General features: G+C 38.3%; 1 protein-coding gene across 1 annotated transcript in view; it reads left to right on the top strand.

Moving 5' to 3' along the window:
- Positions 1 to 708: 708 nt before the first annotated feature.
- TIMP2 (TIMP metallopeptidase inhibitor 2) overlaps positions 709 to 14,505 on the top strand; it is a 94,527-nt gene continuing 80,730 nt past the window's right edge. The window contains exon 1 of the mRNA XM_031965580.1: positions 709 to 1,382. Within this exon, the coding sequence (XP_031821440.1) occupies positions 1,253 to 1,382 (130 nt within the window). The 5' untranslated portion in view covers positions 709 to 1,252. The remainder of the gene's footprint in view (positions 1,383 to 14,505) is intronic.

The following is a 14,505-nucleotide window of genomic DNA, read 5'->3' as shown; positions in this document are numbered from 1 at the left end:
TATGTAGTCTCCCCCATTCAACTATGAGCTCCTTGAAGACAAGGACTATTTTTGCTTTTACAGTATCTCCATCCACAGTACCTTATGTATAACAGGTGCTCAATGCTTGTTCACTTCTTGTGTTGAAACGAGAGGCAGGAAGTAGTCCCCTATTATATTTGTGTCCCCAGGATAGTAAACATTCAACGCCTATTTATTAATTGTTCATTCTATTAGAAAAAGGTCTATATGCAATGCTGTATATATCTTAAAAGAAAAGGGTTTCTCTCTGGACATTCCTAAAACCCTTTATAAACCATCTGTTTAACTTGCTGTGAAGTCAGTATGTTGGCCACTATAGGCCACCCAAAGCAGCTTCCCAAATCACATTTGGGGAGAGCTATCACCAGATGCGTTGTGGTGGGGTGGGGGTGGTATTGGGAGTCTCTTTGGAAGAGTCTGCCCAGCTGTGAGTAGTATGTGAAACAGTCATTCTATCAGGATTCAGGGCTGTGGTTAGTGGCTCTGAAGAGGCAGTCAGCACCCGCCAAGCTGACCACAAAAGAGAACAACAAAAAACCTGATTATGGGAAGGCCTGAGTCTGCCCGGAGTAAATGAGAGCAGGAGTCGAGGCTGGAGGTAAGGGAGGGAGAGGGAGGGGCTAATGGGAACAGCCCAACAGCTTGCACTGGCGCCGAGCCACCGAGAGGAGGAGCAGAGAATCCTTTGAGCACATTAAAAAGCCAGGCTTAGCAGAAGCCAGAAGAAAACACATCCATAGAAGGAGCTTGAGAGAAGACAGCGCTGCAGTTTTTTTTCCTCGTCTTTTCTTCTTTCTCCACTTCCTGGTGAATTGCTTCAAATACTTTTTTCCCCTTCTCCCTCCTCCCCACCTCTTCAAGCAACAAAGAGAGAAACTTTCTCCTGGTTGAGGCTTGCCAGGTGAGGAGGGTGTGAACCAGGGCTCCATTCGGTTTCCTTTCATCGCCCTCCCCCCAAATTCTCCCAACCCCAGCCCCCAATCCTTGGGAGCTCCGTGTGGACATCGCAGCTGGCCTCAAACCAAACGCCCCCCCCCCCCCCCCATTTCCTCTCTGTTGGAAAAAAGGGAGTGAGGTTGGGAGAAGAAGGAGGCAACAGCAGCGGCAGCGGCAGCGGCAGCAGCAGCGCCCGGGGAGGAGGCTGAGGCAGAAGCGCTCCCGGGCAGCACCCTCTAACAACGCCGCCGCCGCCCCCCTCAACCCCGCCCCCCGCCCCCCAGGACTCCCAGACATGAACGCCACTGCGAGAAGTCTCCTGCTCTCCCTCTCCATCCTGCTCCTCTGGAAGCTGGATCGGTTCAGCGAAGCCTGTAGCTGCTCCCCAGTGCACCCGCAACAGGCGTTTTGCAATGCAGATGTAGGTAAGAAAAGGCGGTTCCTCTGGGCTTCGCAGCCACCTCCCTTTCTCTGCCCCTTCCTCACTCGGTTCTTTATCGCCTATTGCATTCAGCACTTGGAAGCCACCCTTACCCCTCATTCAAATGAAATCGGGGGTGGGGGTAGGAATGGGGGTGGGGGTGGGGGTGAAAGAATCTCACATGGTGGCCAAATAAAAACCACTTGTTTAAACTAGTACCCACCCTTAACTCCCTCTCTTCTCCCTCCCTCCCTCCACCCCTCTATCTTCTAAAGAAACGTTAGTTTCATTAGACTCGGTTTCTAAGTTTGGCATACAATTAGTCCCCTTTATCTTCATTCTTCTCTTTCTTTCTCTCCTTCCCTCCCCCTTTCCTCTCTCTGATGCTTCTCAACCTCAGAATTCCGCTGAAATTCCACTGCAGCTCCAAACCCAGAAAAGGAGCCAGGGAATGGATTTGATTTTGGCAGGCGGCGGGCTTGAGGATGCTAGTAGGGTGGGGGAGGGAATGGGAGACACAGCGAAGAGGCAAGGCTGCCCCCCCCTCCCCCTTCTTTCCCTCCCCTCCGGAATCAAACCGAAGAAGTGAAGGTGGTTTCTTCCCTCTGGTTGAAACTTTTGCAGGTGGTAAGATTCCATGCCTGGGGTTGAATTAGTCTCCCCTCCCCCCCTTCATTATCTGCACCCCTCCTTTTTCTCTTTTTCTTCCTTTTTTTTCTCCTTAAAGAAAAAGCTCCTTCCTCTTGGAGGATGGAAAACGCTCTTCTTAGAACACATTTCGAGGACTTGGAGTTGCCTTAGAGAAAGCCACTATATGAAAGATGGGCCTGCCATTCTCGCCCAGGGTGTTCCCACAGAGCAGATGTGGGACTCTGGAGTGAAACGGTCTTCATTTTGTCACAGATTTCTATGTGTGTGCTTTGGGACTTTTACAATGTTCTTGAAGTTTCTGGTGACTACAGGAGGAGGGAAGGGGGAAATCCTGCCCTTGACTTGGAACTATTAAGATTTCAGACATAATTTTTACTATTGTACCTTCCCTGGAGTTCTAAGAGAAGATGGCAGGAGTCAGGAAAAAAGAAAAGTGGGATAAAAAAAAGCTTAGATAGTTGTACTGATCCATGGTGGGTCTGGCACACAAGGGGCAGCCAGAAAAGAAAGGAAAAAGCTGATTAGGGTAGATTTCAATCTACTTACTATGTATAAATAGCTTCACAGGCCTTTAAACCCTTAGTCATGATTAGCCATGGTTTTTTTCATTTAACCAAAACAGAAGATATCAAGGTCAGCTTCTAACCCACTATGCTTTTCTGCCAGGTTTATTTCTCCCCCTCCCCCTTTCACTTCCCCAAGGACTCTGCAACCTAAGCTTCATTCCTAACCACCTTATTCCCACAGCTTTTTTTCCTTGTCAAGTCAGATAAGAAGACACAAGGTGAGGTATCTGTCATCTATCCTGACCTGAAATGGGTTTCTCTCCCTCCCTGCTATCCCCTCCCCATTTTAGTTGATGCTTTCAAATCTGACTTGGCTTCTTTTGATTATAGCTGTCTCTCTTTCTCATAGACTTATAGTTTGATATACTACCTGTGGAAAGGACTCAAGAGTAGGTTCAAGTTTTGCTTTGTATCATGGTTTCTTATTTTAATAATATCCAAACACATGTAAGTTTGCAAAGTCCTTTATCTCTAAGGGAAAAGTGAGTTAATCCAAAAATTTGTCAGAATTTTGGTTTGAATAAGATGAATGCAGGTTTATGTGGACACAGTTTATATGGATGACTCAAATTTAGGAACCTTGGATTAAAACTGAGGGAGAGAAGTGCAAATGGATTCTTCCCAAACAGGATTTTAGAGAGGATGAGAAGATCTTGAGGTATTCAGTTTGAAGGGAGAAGTACAGCCTAACTATCTCAGATGTAAAAATAGCCTAGGTCCAGGTAAGTTCCTTTAATTACTCATTTCCCATTGAGTTTTACTACTTTACAGATTTAGGGCTGGAGGAGGTAGGTTATCTAGTCCAATTCCCTCATTTTTCATTGTATAAGCTGACTTTTAGAGAATGCCCTCCCCAAAATCACATAGGTAACTGATAGAGGCAGTGTTCCAAGCCACATCTCTAATTCCCAAGCCAGAGTCCTTTCTACCATCAGCAAAGGAGTAGCAGCCAGCAACCATTGAATCATATCCCATGGGACTGAATCAGATCCAGACATTTGGTAGAAGCACATGGATCTCAAGACACATAGGTTCCTGTTTACTCAGTGCTGTTAAGGAAGGGGTTGGGCTCAGGGAAAGCACCTCCACATATCTCAGCTGCTTTGGGAATGAAACAGAGAATCCAATTAATTCTTTCATGTCTGTCTCCTCCCTAATCTTCAGGCTTCCTTCTCTTTGATTGCTGAATTGCCACACCAGAGTTGAGTACCAGGATTTTCTATTCCATGGTAGAGGAAGATTGTTATTTATTTGTTGAAAGGAGACACCCTTTTAAAGTGGGCTCCTTTGTGGTTCAGCCCTACCTAAATTCTTCGTCAGTGTCTCTGCCTAGCATCAGGGACATGAGTTGGCCAAAGCTGCCAATGATGTCCTCTCTGAACGTCTTTTTTGGGAGGTGCAAAGCATTGATGTAGTACCATTAATGATTCCCCTCACTTTGGTCAACCCTCTACAGTTTAACAATGACTCACATTTTGCCTTACCAATTGTTTTGTTGTTCAGTCCTTTCAATCATTTTTCATCTGACTCTTTATTTGGGTTTTTTTTTTGCCAAAGATACTGGAGTTCTTTGCCATTTCCTTTTCCAGATCATTTGCCTCAGTTTCTTCATCTGAAGCAAATGAGGTAAATGACTTGTTCAGGAGTCACACAGCTTATAAATGTCTGACGTTGGATTTGAACTAAGATCTTCTGACTCCAGGTCCAGTGCTCTTATGTACTGAGCCATGCACTACATCTGCTGTATAGTAAGTGTTTATTAAATGCTTGTTTACTTGACATTTGTAAAGCATTTTGTTTGCAATAACTTGAACAGCACATAATAGAATTATTATTCTCGTTTGATAGATGAAGAAATTGTGGGTTTGAGAAATGATAACTTGTTGATAGTCACAGAAGCAGGATTTGAACCCAGTCATTCTGGCTATGGTGACAATATTATATCCATTATGACATCGCTGCCCATGAACTCCATGAGGGCAAGGACCTTGTCTTATAGTTAAGTGGAATCACATTTTAAATTTCAGTGCAGCACGTGTTTATTTTTATAATTTTTTAAAAGTGCATCCAAACTTTAGAACCAAATGAATATTAATCAACATTGGCCCAAATTCTCTTGTAATCTTTATTAAAGTGTAGAAGGCTGTAAGAAGACTTCATAGTTATTGAGCACCTACTGTACGTAAGGTGATATTGCTAGGTGCTGAGAGCTAAGTAATGAGGATCTTAACCCTAGAGAAACCTAAAATCAAATGGGTTTAGGACAAATGTACAATTAAATATAATGCAAAGTAGAGTATGAAAGTAGATTTAAGGTACAAACAATGTTATGAGGTTATTTATAAGACTTTCAGTTCTGAGAGACTGTGGCAGGAAAAGAAGAGGAGAAAGAGAAAATTGGTATTATAGGATCAGGAAGTTATCCAGGGAATTGAAGAACTCTGGAGATAACACAGTTCTCTGACATTCTGATCCTCAAAAAAGGGTACCTTTCTTCCATAAAACTCCGTGGCTTCAATTATATGACTGCATGGATTTTCTTCATCTCTTTAAGTATCCATAAGGAAAAACCCTTCGTTCTTCATGTAATAAAGCCCTGCTTCATTAGGGCATGGACTGTGAGATATTTTCAAGTAGGAATAATGTATAGACACCAGGATGTTTATAGTCTTTGTCTTGGTTCCCTTTTTTGATCAAAAGAAACCTTTTTTTCAAACAGCTGAGTGGAATTAAAGGAAAAGAGTAGGCATGCAACAGAATAAAGCTATCTGACCTTAATTTAACCATGGTCACGCCAGTATACTAACTAATTAATTGGAGTGGGAAAAGATTTCTGCTTTACAGATGTGAAAACTGAGGACTTCTGTATCTGTTCCTCTGGACAGTATGGACTGTTTTGTTGGGCTATGTCAGATAGGAGGTTTTCTTGGTTTCCAGTTGTATACTTCTAGAAAATTCCAAGCAGAAAGTTTGATTGACAGTTTTGTTTTAAGAAAGAAGCACCTTTTTGTTACTTTTCATATTTTATTTGATTATGTGAGCAAGACTGAGCAATTTTACTTTTTCCCTAGCCAGAAAGTTCCAATTTATCATTCTCAGATCATAACACTTGCTCTACATAGCCTATGTAGCTCAAAGATAGTATTAATGAGAAAGATCTATTACAGGGGACCTGGTATAGACTTAAATATGAACAAAGCCATCCTACCCAGGTGACTTTTTTTGCCTTTATAGCAGCACTTGGTGACAGTCTTCTGAACATGAGAAATTTTCTTCTCTCTCCGCTTTGCAATGGAAAGGCTTATGGAAGTAAAGTACTTTTTTGGCAGATGGATTTTGAACATTTCCTCTAAAAATATGACAAAGAATGGGTAGCCATCCTTTCTTTTAAAATGAGGGCAGAGTATGAAGACAGGGAGGGAGGGGTATCAGGGATGAACTGAATGTCATTTGTGCCTGAGATAGCACTTCTTGATGGTCAGATTGTTTAACTTGTGCTCTAAGAGATTTACTTAACTTTGGGGATAATTGTTTATTTCAATTGTTTGTATCAGTGGTGGATTCAGAATCATTGTGTTCAGAGTCAAAGTTATGCATGCAAAGTGGTGAGAGGGGAAGGATTTGAACCCTAGTCCTCCAATTCCAAATGCAGAGCTCTTGCCATTGTACTATGCTCCTTTTATGAAAAGGACTTAAAAAATTTAAAGAATATTGGCAAGATATTGGAAGAAGAAGATTGGATTAAATTGGATTAAATAAATATTGGATTAACGAAGATTGGCAAGAGGGTGGGCAGGCAAAGTAAAAGACAGGAAATAAAGACCTGACTGTTAGTGCCCCCCACAATACAATCATTCTCCATTCTCCATTCCACTCCACATCTTGAGTTTACAGGTACTACTTGCTTGATATAAATAGACATACTTCGGGAAAGCAGTTATTTGCAAGACTAGCCTGGCCTATTCTTCAAGTTCTTGGTTTTATTCCAATGTTTGATGGTTTCTGTGACTGGAAGCCAAAGAAAGAACTTTGGAGAAAGGATTGTTCAGAGAACCTGGAAGGAAAGTCATCCTAAGATAAGGTTTCAACTCACTAGCTTTAGTCAAGTGATTGTGGTAATCAATTTAACAAGCATCTGCTCTGCTCCTTGCACTGGTGCTATACAATGGGATATAAAAACAAAGACAAAACAGTCTGGGTCATAAGGAGTTTACATTCTTATCTTGTAGAGAGGCAGAAGTGTCACATCTATGTGCTTATGATATATGCTTGGTCTCTTTTTTTTTTTTTTTTTTTTACTGAATTGTCTGTCTCATATTTAGCAGTCAGTGACTGGGGTGTGGGGGGCTGTCACAGGAGGAAGGGAGAGTGCCATCCTAAGCTTTATCTTGATAAGAAGAATCTTGACTAGTCATACCTCTGCAACTTTCCTGAATTCCAATTGAATAATGAATGAATGGAAAGGAAACTTGAGGTCATCTAGTTTCACTCTAGAGCTTGTTGGCTGATGAATAGCTAAACCTTTAGAAATGAGAGACATAGACATGACTTTAGAATTTAGAATTTAGCAGAACTGGCTACTCCCTCTTTATTTTCTCCCACTGTCCTATGGGTGTAGACACATTTTCTCTACTTCTATAAGTAATTTTCTAATCTTTTTACTAATCTCTACCCTCAGAGAGGAGGGGTTTGGGCAAATCTCTGAGCCTCAGTTTCCTCATCTAAAATACATTGCCTTCCTCGTGAGATAATATTTGTAAAACTTACATAGTGTTTCAGAAATGTATGTTCTCTTTCCTATATTTCCTAAGACTATTAGGAATTAATAATCTTAATGTGAGGATTAAATGAAATAGTGTATGTGAAATGCTACAAAATGTCAGCTATTATTTTTTACATTCTATGTGATAAACTTTTCCATCTTAACCATTTTCTGCCCTGCCACTGTTACTGTTGCTACTCCACCCTCTAGACTTGTCCAACAGAGGCTAGAAAGCTAAGTCACTCTGCCCTGTATTGCCTGGTCCATGTGGTCTCATCTTTGCCCAGCCATTTTCTGCTTTGCTGCACTACAAGGGTCATTGCTTTCCTACTTCCCACATCTTGTTCTGAAAATTTTATCCTATCAATACTACCATAGTTTCTGGAAAGGACACATCGGTGAATTTGCCTTCTGGTTCCCAATCTTTGTGACTTTTCAAACCAGAATACCTTTTCTTGTCTGTCTACCAGTTACCCTTGTCAAAGTTATTTGTTCCCCCCTTATAATATAAACTGTTAAAGACAAGGAGTGCCTCATTTTATGTTTGTACTTTACCACTTTGCTCATTCATTCATTTTGCTTTCATTCATGTAGTGGCTGTGTGATTGAGGAAGTAACTTAAAATTTCAACATTTCAGGTAACCTTAAAGTTATAATTTATGAGAGAGTTGCTGGTCTCCATTAATCAATGTGCAAGCATTTTAAAATTATCTACTTAGATCCTATGTTGGGGATTCTACTCTCAAGGCGTGTGTGACAGAGAGGGAGGAAAGGAGGAAGAGAGGGAGAGATGGAGAGAGATCAGTGGAGAAATGTTTTTGGTTTTGTATTTTTCCCCACACTGGGAGTTCTACACATCAATGAAACAACAGATCTAAACCAAAACTTTCAATTATCCATGGACAATGCTCATTCCTAAGTTCCTTTTGCCCTTCCTTTGGGAACACCTCTAAAATGTCTTTCTTCCCTTAATTGTATATCCTCAGAGAATGCAACATTAAATCTGCTGGTGGATGGTGAAGGGGATGCTTAAATATATTCCAAAACCAAATGAAATATTATTTTAATAATTAATTCTACTGGATTATCCATGCTACTCTATTTTATTAGCACAGACAAGGCATTTATTAAAGAATTCTGCCTTGTTCTCTTGCCTATATCTCTTTAGAGATATATAGAAAATCACTTTTCATCCAAAAATATGACCAGAATTGGATCATCACCTGTATTTAAGCAATAGAATAGGGTTAGAGATTTTAGGTTTTAAATGACTAAAAGTAGGATTTTTAACCACTAAAAAAGATTGTAGAATGACTAGAATCTTAAAATCTGTAGATATATAGGAGTTGTCATTTCCAAGGGAAATGAGTTTTTTTGACTTATTGCATGAGAAATCTGAACCATGACATAGAATATATAATGTGGATAAAGAATGTCCTTTCAATGAGAGTCCAACCTACTAAGAAAAGCCAAGCCATCATTTCTTCTGGGCCTTTCTCTAATAGTAATGAGCATTTCTCTCACCCTTACAAGGTTTATTATGTATAAAACTGGCTTTGACTAGAAGTGAGAGGAAGTAATGAATTGGATGCCTTTCCTATTTTAACAATAACTCACATTTTTATAAATGTGGGTAATATGGAGTTTTATGGTTTTACAAAGCCCTTTTCTCAAACAGTACTCTATTTGAATGTGATACCCTTCCTCTTTCAATAATAGTACACATTTTTATAATGCTTTATGGTTTCCAAGGCATTTTTCTCAAATAGTACAGTTTTGTAAAATAATTTAAGCATTTGCCCCATTTTACAGATGGAAACTGATGCTAAATTGATTAAGTGACTTAGTTATGGTCACCAAAGTATCAGACCTCAGATTTGGACCAACATAAGGATTTCACAAAAGCCTATCAGACTCAGAATTAGGAGTGAGCTAAGGAAATCGTTTAAGTCATGTAAACTTGAGTAAGTATCATTTTAAAAGGCCAGAATTTCTAATCTCCCTTCTACAAATGGAAATATTTATTTATTTGTTTATGTAAAAACCGGGGGATGGGAGAGGAGAATAGATTCAATGGATTCAATCAATCACCTTTAGCCCAATTGAAGTAATTATTAAGGTGCTATGTTTCCTGAAACCTTTATCAAATGAGAATATATTTACAGAATTAATCAAAGAAGGTTTCTAAAATAGTCACAAAAGTGTTACTATTATGTTGATTATCATTTGATCCCTTTTACACCAGATGTTTAGGGAGCTGAGATTTTTTGCTTGTTTGGTTTTTCGGGGTTTTTTTTACTCATTTTATAGGAAAGATGTTTAAAAATGAGAAGATTTTCCATTTTTTAATGTAAGAGATAAGGACTGATGGTATGATTTCATTGGTGTAGGGAACAATATTTGAGAACTTCTACTATTGCAGGTCAGCGCTTTCTGTACAAATTAGAGTCTTAAAGAGCTGCTTAGAGAATTAAAAATAGCGAGAAATGTCTAGGATTACACAGCCACTAGTTAGTAATGGACTTGAGCCATTACTTCAATTCCTTTTGTTCATACAAAAGTTTAGCAATTAGGATCTTTTGATGAGTCAGCTTCACATTTGTGTCTAAAGGCTGTTAATAGAGTTATGACCTACTGTCATCTTTTTCCTTGAGGGCTAAAGAAAAGGAAAATGGACTGATTATAACAAAAATTTTAAGATAGACACAAGAAAACGGCAACTTTTTGAGTCTTGGAAGGTAATCACATGGCATGATATACCTTGGATTAGGAGTTTTTTAACTTGTGATCCTTGGAAAAGGGATCTGATTTTTTTTTTTCTAAAAGATAACTTTTAGGAGAGGACCTGAGTTCAAATCTGGCCTCAGACATTTAATACTTCCTAGGTATGTAACTCTGGGCTAGTCACTTAACCCCCATTGCCTCAGCAAAATAATAATAATAAATAAAAGATCACTTTAAATATAAGTGGTTTTATTTTGGTTTTATTTTGTAATCCTATGTTTAATTTAATCTGCATTATTAACTCTTTCATAAGTCTAGACAACCAATTAAACAATAAACCAACCCCTGATTTTTAGGTTCTGAGGTATAAATGTATTGAAAAAAATTCAGCCAATTTAAGCTGGCTCCTGTATACCCTTGGTGTCAGTGATGTAATTAATCATGATGGTTTAGGAATGGTAGCTTTATAAAAACCTCTAACACTGGTTGCCTCTGTAAGATTCTATGTGTTGAGTATAATCATTTTTGTCTGTTTTTAAGAATATTTTGATCCATTTTCTCTCCTCATCCTAATTTTTAATAGCTCTTTTCTGGTTGAAAGTACATAAGGATGCTAATTGGACATTTTCCTCTTGGCTAGCATGTCTGCTCCCGATTTCACCCCCTGCCCTGCTCTCACAGTATCAGAACATTGTTGTTCCTATGGCAACAGCCTGACATAGCAGGCCAGATATTGCTGGAAATGAGAGAGCATTTATTTCTACTACCTTTGGTCATTTGGCAAGAGAAATCATTCCTCCTTTGTGCTTTATTCCTCATTGGTACTATTTTTTTGTGAGGGACATCACTATTTGGTCACTATCTGTTTAGGGAGCTTAGGGTGAGGTGATGAGGCATTCTGTTGGAGAAATGACCTCCACAAGACTAACTAGATCCATAATAGGATAAAACCAGACTCAGAGAATAAGAATAATGGCAGGAGAAGAGTGGTGACAAAATTTCCACTTACTTGTAAGGTGAACATGGCTATAGGTGATTGAGGTCCATGGTCTAAAATTATTTTGGGAGACTGGTAAGCAAAAAATAAATCAACCCTAGGTTTGGAGGAAAAGAAGATGATGCAAATTATCTTATAAAACATTTATCATTGTTATAGTTCCATTTATTTAAGACAGTTCATTTGTATCAATCATTTGAATCTGTTATTTCGGTGTCAGGGGGAATATCATACTTATTTGAAAGTCACTTTTCCAGTAATCTTAAATATCTGGAGCATAGAAAAGAACTCTGAAGTGAAGAAATAAGGCTACTGAGCAATCAAAACATGTCACAAAGTTTGCATATTAAAGCTGATTGCATTTTATTCTGAGAACTCCTATCTCAGAGGCCATTTGTTCTTACTTTGGATATAGTTATAACTATATATCTGGTTTCTCAGTTTACAGCAAATTTGAGGCCATAAATGAGAAGGAATGGGGAATATGCTAGAGATAGTCAGTCAGACTGACAAGCATTAAGAAGTGCTTGCTGACAGCCTAGAAAGTACCAAAGAGGCAGAAAAGTTAGGGGACAGACAGACACATACACACACACACACACACACACACACACACACACACACACCCTCTCTCTCTCTCTCTCTCCTGCCTCCTACATCCAGGTGGGAAGTCATTTAGTTTAGGAGCAAATAATTCCAGTTACTTCAATAGCCCTTAGGAACATCATTTTATCACAGTACAGTATAATTTTTGTAATTATGTTTTCATGATGAGGAGTCTGAGTCAGCAGGAATAGGTTAAATTGTACTTGGTATATGTTCTTTGAAAAGGCAGGAAGCATGTAAACCATTTTTAGAAAAATTTCCAGTAAAAATGGTATTTTAAAATTTGGTGGTTTAAAGAAAGGAGAAATAGTACAAGGAAAAAAATACTGGATGTATGTTAGTCAAAAGACTAAAATTCAAATTCTGGCTTTTCTAATTAGTTATAATCCATTCAGTGGATCCAATGATGACCAGACTTTCAAGTCTAAATTCTATGATTCCAAGAATTTCTTCCTTGAATTCTTGATGAAAGTGGAACTATTGACTAAAATGGAAAAGTCTGAAAAAACAGCTAGCTTAAGTGGATAGGATGAATTTTATTTTGAATGTGATCAATTTGAAATTGGGTAAAGAGAATGGTTCCAGTAAGACTTGTGGAGTGATTTTTTTTTTTTCCTCTCTCTCTCTCTCTTTTTCCTAGTAAATTTATTTTTAATGCACATTACTTTTGAATCATGGAGAGAAAAAATCAGAGCAAAAGGAGAAAGCCATAGGAGATATGAAGAAAAATACACACACATATACACAAAGTGAATTTAGCATGTGTTGATTTACATTCAGTCTCCTTAGTTCTTTTTCTGGATACAGATGGCATTTTCTGTCTAAAGTCTATTGGGAATGCTTGAATCACTGAACCACTGAGAAGAATCAAGTCTTTCCTAGTTGATCATCGCATGTTCTTGCTGTTATTGTGTACAATGTATTCCTGGTTCTGCTTGTTTATCTCAGCATCAGTTTGCCTTTCTAAAATCAGCTTGTTCATCATTTTTTATAGAACAGTAATATTCCATTACCTTTATATACTACAATTTATTCAGCCCAATTGATGGGCATCTACTCATTTTTCATTTCTTTTCTACCACAAAAAGAGCTGCTACAAATATTTTTGCACATGTGGGTCCTTTTCCCTCCTTTAAAATTTCCTTGGGATACAGACCCAGTAATGGCACAGCTGGTTAAAGATATGTACAGTTTGATAGCCCTTTGGGCATACCTCTAGATTGCTCTACAGAATGGTTGGATCATTTCACAATTCCACCTTTGATGCATTAGTGCTCCAGTTTTCTCACATCCCCTCCAACATTTATCATTATCTTTTCTTGTCACTTTAGCCAATTTGAGAGGTTTATGGTAGTACCTCAGAGCTGTTTTAATTTGCATTATCAAAGGATATGAAAATTGTTTTCTCTTTGGGAGAGAGAAGTATATTTAAACTCATTTATAGTGAAGAATCTGAATGCTCACTCACATGCATGCACATTTACCACCCAGTACATAGTGATATGCAAAGATGAAAGGAGATTTAAAAAAAAAACAACTTTTTGCCCTCAAGTGTTTTCCCTGGGAAAGCCTCCTCAATATGAAGCCAGTGGCTCATAATCTCTGCATTTTTACTGTGATTGCTAGGATCCTAAAAGAATGAAGTTTTAATAAGGAGAAAAATGTTTTTGTTATATTTTCTACTGAATGGAAGTCATGCCTTGAAATAAATAAAGGTAGTCAAGAAGTAGGAAGGATGCATTAAGAGAAATTCCTCTAGCCTTCTCTCTCCCTTTCACTCTGTCTGTTGTCTGTCTCTTTCTCATACACATAGTCACTGTATAGGTCTCTGTTCCAGGTAATATGCATTGAAATCTCTTGAACCACACAAGTGATAATTTCTCTTCATATCTTTGAAATTGCTTCTGGCTCAAATATTACATCTATCCAGTAGTATCTACTCATATGGAACATATGAGTTGTATTACCTTAAATTGTGGTATAGATTAAATGTTTCTGAGGTCTAAGATACCAACCACATAAGGACAATAATATTAATACAGACCTTCTTTTAGCTAGCTGAATAGAGATATAGCTAAAGGGAGATGCTTTGGATACTAAAGATTAATCTTGAAAAAAAAGTCCAATCTCTAAATATTTTTCATTAATCAAATATTCTTGATATCTGAGTTATCACATTCAATGTTTAAATTCTATAAAATAAACTTTAATTTAAAATATAATGAATATGCTTTTATCTGTGAAATTCAGAAGGTATAACTATTTTCTTCATATGCTTTACATTCATTGTGAACATAGGGAGTCAGAAATCGAAGGACCTAATCCTTAATTCCCTATCTACCTGTATAATCCTGTCTCTCAGAATTATGAAGTCATAGAATTTTCATTTTTTTTTAAATTAAATAACTTTTTATTGACAGAACCCATGTCAGGGTAATTTTTTACAACATTATCCCTTGCACTCACTTCTGTTCCGATTTTTCCCCTCCCTCCCTCCACCCTCTCCCCAAGATGGCAAGCAGTCCTATACATGTTAAATAGATTACAGTAGATCTTGGATACAATATATGTGTGCAGAACCGAACAGTTTTCTTGTTGTTCAGGGAGAATTGGATTTAGAAGGTATAAATAACCTGGGAAGAAGAACAAAAATGCAAGCAGTTTACATTCATTTCCTAGTGTTCTTTCTTTGGGTGTAGCTGCTTCTGTCCATCCTTGATCAATTGAAACTAAGTTAGATCTTGTCTTTGTTGAAGAAATCCACTTCCATCAGAATACATCCTCATACAGTATCGTTGTTGAGGTATATAATGATTTCCTG

The sequence above is a fragment of the Sarcophilus harrisii genome, chromosome 4 (assembly GCF_902635505.1).
Source record: "Sarcophilus harrisii chromosome 4, mSarHar1.11, whole genome shotgun sequence".
In the NCBI taxonomy this organism is placed as follows: Eukaryota; Metazoa; Chordata; class Mammalia; order Dasyuromorphia; family Dasyuridae; genus Sarcophilus; species Sarcophilus harrisii.
This window is presented reverse-complemented; position numbering and strand designations above follow the sequence as displayed.